This window comes from Squalius cephalus, assembly GCF_949319135.1.
Source record: "Squalius cephalus genome assembly, chromosome: 17".
Lineage (NCBI taxonomy): Eukaryota > Metazoa > Chordata > Actinopteri > Cypriniformes > Leuciscidae > Squalius > Squalius cephalus.
In genome coordinates this window covers 731211-738710 of record NC_137138.1, presented here as the reverse complement: position 1 = coordinate 738710, position 7500 = coordinate 731211, and the positions used below count along the sequence as shown (strand labels likewise).

At 42.1% G+C, this 7500-nt stretch overlaps 1 protein-coding gene across 2 annotated transcripts in view; it reads left to right on the top strand.

The window, feature by feature from the left end:
• brd10 (bromodomain containing 10) overlaps positions 1 to 7500 on the top strand; it is a 21735-nt gene that overhangs the window by 14002 nt on the left and 233 nt on the right. The window contains exons 8-11 of one of the 2 annotated variants that reach the window (XM_079846866.1): positions 1255 to 1370; positions 1743 to 1924; positions 3702 to 6694; positions 7261 to 7500. The exon at positions 7261 to 7500 is cut by the window's right edge and continues 233 nt beyond it. In XM_079846866.1, coding sequence (XP_079702992.1) covers positions 1255 to 1370; positions 1743 to 1924; positions 3702 to 6694; positions 7261 to 7353 — 3384 coding nt within the window. In that variant the 3' untranslated portion in view covers positions 7354 to 7500. Of the gene's footprint in view, positions 1 to 1254; positions 1371 to 1742; positions 1925 to 3701; positions 7004 to 7260 lie in introns of those variants that run through there. The other variant, XM_079846865.1, reaches the window with a different exon arrangement.

The following is a 7500-nucleotide window of genomic DNA, read 5'->3' as shown; positions in this document are numbered from 1 at the left end:
ACATACATAATCACTCACACACACACTCACAAACACACACACACACTCTCACACATACATAATCACTCACACACACACACACAAACACACACACACACTCTCACACATACATAATCACTCACACACACACTCACAAACACACACACACACTCTCACACATACATAATCACTCACACACACACACACACATACTCAATCACTCTCTCACGCACTCTCACACATACATAATCACTCACACACACACTCACAAACACACACACACATACTCAATCACTCTCTCACGCACACACACACGCTCTTACACACTCTCACACATACATAATCACTCACACACACACTCACAAACACACACACACACTCTCACACATACATAATCACTCACACACAAACACACACACACACTCTCACACATACATAATCACTCACACACACACTCACAAACACACACACACACTCTCACACATACATAATCACTCACACACACACACACACATACTCAATCACTCTCTCACGCACTCTCACACATACATAATCACTCACACACACACTCACAAACACACACACACACTCTCACACATACATAATCACTCACACACACACTCACAAACACACACACACACTCTCACACATACATAATCACTCACACACACACTCACACATACTCAATCACTCTCTCACGCACTCTCACACATACATAATCACTCACAAACACACACACACACTCTCACACATACATAATCACTCACACACACACACACACACACACACACACATACTCAATCACTCTCTCACGCACTCTCACACATACATAATCACTCACACACACACTCACAAACACACACACACACTCTCACACATAATCACTCACACACACACTCACACATACTCAATCACTCTCTCACACACTCTCACACATACATAATCACTCACACACACACACACACACACACACTCTCACACATACATAATCACTCACACACTCACTCACAAACACACACACATACTCAATCACTCTCTCACGCACACACACAAACACACACATACTCTCACACACTCACATATACTCACAAACTCACTCTCACACACTCAAACTCACTCTCTCCCACACACATTCACACACTCTCTCACACTTTTTCACACACACACTTTTAATGTGAAATTATATGAATTTGTCAAACCCAGAGTGTAATACAGCAACAGAGCAACTGTAGAGACTTGTAAACGTGTGTGTGTGTGTGTGTGTGTGTGTTCCAGGACCGACGGCCGAACAGAAGAGCCGCTGTGAAGGAGTTGCACATCACACTAATCCGGCTGCTAAACGAGCTGTTGCCATGGGAACCCAAACTCGTCAAGGCCTTCCAGAGGAACAGGTCAACATCTCCTCTTATCTCAGTCTCAGTCTGCAGGAAACATCAGTCACAGTGTGAACAGTGAAATGTGCTCTTACACCGCCAACATGGACTCGCACGTTCATGCTGAACATAGATGGGAAATTCTGAATCTGTGCGATTATATTGAGCCGCTATTACAGTGTGAGAATCTCGACGCTGGTGTTTCAGGCTTCTGCATTTCACTCTGGTTTTTGATTTTTAGTTTTTCTTCTGCGAGTTGATTTTGACTCGCATTTCCATTGTAATGCGCAGTGGCTGACACACTTCACTGCACGTGTTCTCTCTTCCTCGAGGCGATGTTTTCCTGGGAGCAGAGCTCTGTGAATTCACCCCTGTCCTTGTCCTCCACAGAGCGCGCTTGAAAAAGGAGTGTGACGACTTCAAGAAACACCCCGAGTATGAGAACTTCATCAGGGAGCGGATGGAGCTGGCGGAGACGGGCGTGTGTAGAGACGGCTCGTTTTCCACAGAGGCGCCGAGAGAAGTGCCGGAGGGGGACGTCAGAGCTCTGAAGGACGGTTCTGAGGGAACAGGTGAGCATTAGGAAGAGGCCGATTTAACCACTGCGTAGACTTCTCTAACTTCAGTTAGTGTGTAATGTTGCTGTTTGAGCATAAAGTTACGACGCTCAGAGTTCAAAGCAAAGGGAGAGATTTTATTTTACAGAAATCACTTTTTAAGGACTACAACAAACGGCACAAACCATAAATAAATTTACATAAACCCCGCCCCCCAGGAACGCGATTTATAGATTATCATGACAGAATATGCTAAGATAGTTAACTCCACATCAGCAACATAAATTCAAATCAACTAACCATTCAGAGATGTCCTGTTGCTTCTACATGTCGTCTCTTCTTCTTGAGTCTCTCCATCTTTGTCTGACTCCGGTTTGAACAGAAAAGGCTAAATGTTTTTGAAATGTTCAGTTCACACACACAAGCTCTTGAAGCTCCGCCCCCTGCGCCGGGAGCAGCAACTCATTTGCATTTAAAGAGACAGACACAAAAACGGTGCATTTTTGCTCACCCTCAAAAAGTGACAATTTTAACATGCTATATAAAATTACTGTGGGGTATTTTGAGCTAAAACTTCACACACACACTCTGGGGACATCAGTTTTACTCCTTTAAAGTGCTTGAATTTGAGTTTTTGAAATGTAGGTCCTGGAAAACCCTTAAAAACAACCATATTTATGAAGAAGTTTTTGAAGAGTGCTCGAATTATTGAAAGACAATATATGGGGAATTTATTTTTAATTTTATTGATAAAACAATGTTTTCACACAAAATTAAAGCTGCAGTCCATCTGATATAGATATAGAGGCATTTCTCATGGCTATGAGTGTGATATTGCTCATTAATATCCGAGTATATGATACAGCTTTTATTCTTCAGCTCAATCATATATTCATGAGGAATAAATCAGTTTGAATAAGGAAAGCGATATCTTTGTCATAGTGTCCTTTCAGTGGTTAAAGTGACCGGAGTCATTGCACTTTATTTGTACCATTTTGTTTTATTAGTTTATTTTTATTTATCTATTTACCTTTTTTAGAATTTAAATTATAATAAAGAAGGATATTGATCGATAAATGCAATCTCTGATTGCAAAAAAAAAAAAAAAAAAAAGTAGTGCTTCAAAGTCCTGGATTTGGATTTTACAGTGTCTGTACGAACCCTGTTTATGTAACAGAACTCTTGCCAATGCAAAGAAAGTGGCTCACTTTCCATTATATGCATTCATTACACTGTTGCTTTGTGATATAGATGTGATATATTCAGGGTTCGTACAAGGTGCTTAAAGTACTTGAATTTGACTTTTTGAAGTTTAAGTCCGGGAAAACCCTTGAAAACAAGCAATATTTACAAAGAGGTACTTGAAAAGTGTTTGACTTATTTAAATACAACATATATGAAATAAAAAAAATTAGAATAAACACAAATACAATCTTTTCAGGCAAAATTAGCACTGCAGCGCGTCTGATAAACCCCCATCAGACCTTTTCTCCATACGAAGTACGCCAACATTATAATATAAAATATTATTTATTTAACAATAATAGCCATTATAAACTTTGTACTTAAAATATATTATTAAATATGTTGCATTTTGAATACCTTATATCTGTAATTTGAGCTTTAAAAATCCTTAAAAAAATACTAAAGATATTGTTTGATAAGTGCAATCTCTGATTGTAGTCCTTGAAAACCAAAAAAGAAGTGCTTGAAAAATCCTGGAATTTCATTTTACAGTATCTATACGATCCCTGGACATTTGTTTGGACTGATCTATGCTTTCTTTTTGCAGAGAGTGTAAATCATCTAGGAAATCACGAATCAAGATGCCAAGTTGACAGACCTGAAATTGTCATGCAGTCGTCAGATTCTGGACCCTTCACACGCAGTTCAAGACGTCGCCAAAGCGGTGCAATCAGTGATGAACCGAGCCTGTGCAAAAGAGGCAAAATAGACCCAGAGAGCTCTTTAACATCTGAAGTTAATGTGGAAGTTGCATCCAGGGAACAAGCAACAGGGATCCCTCGAGTGTTAGCGTTGCCTCAGCCTTTGAGCAGCTTTCAGGGTTCTTGCAAACCCATCCAGGCACTACTGGCCAAGAGTGTTGGAAACAAAGTGACCTTAATCAGTCATCCTAAGGCTGCAGTGATGGCTCAGATTCTGCGGGATAATAACAAGACTTCTGTAGCTCAACCGCCTGTCCGATTACCAACTACCTGTTCGCCAACTGAACCTGAAACAACATCTACACCTGAAAGCACTGAACAGGTGGTGTACAAGACGGCGGGTGGCGTTGGGCTTCTCAGGAAAGGAATCACTTCTGCGCAGACAATATTGGATCAAAAATCAATGCAACAAGTTGTTATACTGCCTTCAAATCTACTGATTCAAAGCACTGAGAATAAGGCCTCCGCATCGCTCCCTAAGACCGCAACGTACTTGTCCAACGCTTCGGGCTTCACCATACCGGAAAACAGGGTTCCTGTTCAGCAAGTGGCACCATTAAAAGACACCAGCACTGCCAGAACACCATCTGCTGTAGTTACTCCCAATTTAAGGACTTTAAAGAGCGTTTCTGGAGGTTCCGCCATGCCTAAAAAGACTCCTGAGCCAAAGGTGGCCGTGAATAAATCAACTAGTAGTAGTCCGACCAAACCTGACGCTAAGCAGGAGCTCCGGACAGTGTGCATTAGAGACTCGCAGTCTATCCTTGTCACTACCAGAGGAGGGAACACTGGGGTGGTAAAGGTTCAGACGTCTGAGAGTGGAACGGGGGCATTGCCTCCAAGTCCTGTTTTTACCATATCTCCACAACTCCAAGCCTTTCTCGTGTCGAAGTCTTCCACGTCCACTACAAAAGCGGTTTCGGCCACCGTTTCTGCTAATTCTTTACTTGGAGTCACTCCTCAGTCACTCTCAAAGAGAGTCGGCTCATCGACCTTCGTGCCCGGAACTGTCCATCAATCATCCCTGAATCAGAATAGCAATGATTTGGCCAAAACATCAATCCCTGGTAAATCCGCACTCCTGTCCACGAGCCAAGACAGTCATAGCGTCTGTATAACTGCTAAAGACATCCAAGGCTTTCCGGAGAATACAGTCTCCGAATGTGGAACGAAACCCCTACAAAAGAGGCCTCTACCGGGAAGCAGAACTGCTTTCCAAAAGGTCTTCCTCGTCTCGCCTTCACCGAATATCCCTTCGCCAGCATCAAAGGTCAGCGCTACTACAGCAACCTGTTCTTTGCCAGGGTCAAGAGTCATGTTTATAAGTAACTCAGCACTTACCGCTCCAAAAGAGGCGTCATCTTCAGATGTCAACATATCCTCTACTAGTACACCAGCGATGAAGGTCATTCCCAAGTTGGGGACAACTTTATCCTGCACTTCTTCTGGTACAAGCATCCAGAGCATCGGTGTCCCAGGGTTAATGTCAAGAATACTCAAGAACATGCCGTCAGCAACCGAAGCCTCTGGGAAAACTACACCTGTGATCGTCTCCAGAGTTCCTGCGACGTCGACTTCAAGTGGACTTCAGATTGGTCAAAAGACATGTTTGGTTGCAAGCAGAAATCCGTCAGAAAGTTCTCTGAAAGTACCTGGGACTGTTGATGGGAAAACGCTCACGTTTTCAACGCTAGGCACCGGCCACATGGCTTCTTCCGCACTTTTATCAGTTGTAAAACCGGATGTACCTTCATCAATTTCAACATTAAATGCTCTTCACTGTAAACCGACTATATCTTCCTCTTATTCAGGAAGCCTTATTAACAAACGCACTACGTTACCAGTTGATGTGAACACTGACAAGACACCAATGATCACATCCCTTTGCACTTCACGCTCACTGGTTAAAACTTCTTCTTCTGGAGTATCCAGTCCTCTTGCATTGAGTTCATTGAATCCAGTGGTCATGACCTCTGGGCTACGACCTCCGACCTCTACCGCCAAGAGTGTCCAGGAGAAAATAGTGATTAATACCACTGCCCCACTTGCCCCTGGAACTCAACTCCTGATCAATAACACCAGATTTGTTGTACCTTCTCAAGGCCTTGCACCAGGGAGCCATGTTCTGCTCATCAACTCTTGTCCTGGAGGATTGCAAGGCTTAAGTTCTGCTTCCCCTGTTCCTCAAGGTCCAAACACTTCAACCCCTATTACCGTTCCCTCAGTTGTGCAAGGTATGAGATTGGTAACACCAATCAGGCTACCCTCACCAAAAGTTGGACTTCCAGATCGAGTCAATCAACAACTGAGCACAAGAACGCCAATGAGTGTGTCTGGTCTCTCACAAGCTCTACGCTCTGGTGTATCATCAGACATTGTGAGACTTCCAATCTTTCAAACCTCAGTTACACCATCACAAGGTATAAAAGAAACCTCTCCTCTTCAAGGAGGTTTACTAAGCACACCTTCTCCGATGCTCTTGCAAGGAAGACCATCCCAAAACCAAGTGGTACCCCCAATAAAAACTTCAATTGCACATCATTCACCAATAGTAACCGTTCCACCCATTAACAGCACAATATCACGGATGCAGAAACTTCCAGTTGCAATGGTTCCACCAATCGGTGGTGCAACCAACGCCAGTCCAGCCACTCCTATTGCAAGTGTTCCTCCGTATATGAACTCAGTGATAATGACACCTATCAGACCTGGGACAATCGGAAAACCTGCTCTTTCACCCCATCCACTACAAGGTCAAAACATGCTTCCCAGCCCTAGTAAACTGCTGTTGAGTCCAGATGGTGCCATTTTAAATATAGTTCAAGCTTCAAGCATACAAGTGTTGGCAAAGCCAATGGTTAGTTCCTCCTCAAGTAGTGTTACTGTACCTACTTTAAACACAAATGATCCAATGAGAAAACCAGATACCTTGGAGAGGTTGAATCACTGAAATCTCTCTGGAGGTCATCTGTTGTTCCCCGTTGTGATTCTGGAGGATGCTGCAAAAAATGCTTTTCTTACTTAGTATTTTTGTCTTGTTTCCAGTCCAAATATCTAAAACTTCTTAAATCAGGTGCATTTACTTGATGAGTAAAATGCCATAAGATATTATGTCTTGTTTTCTGGGCAAAATTAAGAGAGTTGTTGCTCAAAACAACCAAAATTATCTGCCAATGGGGTCAGAAAAATAATCTTAATTAAAACAGAAACAAAGATTATTTTTCTGACCCCATTGGCAGATCATTTTGCTTGTTTTGAGCAACAACTCTCTTAATTTTTTATTATTTCCCCAGAAAACAAGACACAATATCTTATGGCATTTTACTTGTCTAGTAAATGCATCTTGATTTAAGAAGTTTTAGATATTTGGACTGGAAACAAGACAAAAATACTAAGTAAGAAAAGCATTTTTTGCAGTGTGGTCTGTTCATTGATTCGAATAAGCTGGGATTGTGCCAGCTTCCTTTTGCTTCCTTTTCTCCCAATGTTGGAGGTTAAACTAAATTAATATTTTGTGCATTTTGCCCTTTACAATACATATCGAGGGAAAATTGGTTATCCTTAGAGTTGGTTTCACCAAGAGAAATTTGGAGATTTCGAATGGCCAGTAATGTACATACCAGTATTTGTTTGGCTGACTCTTTT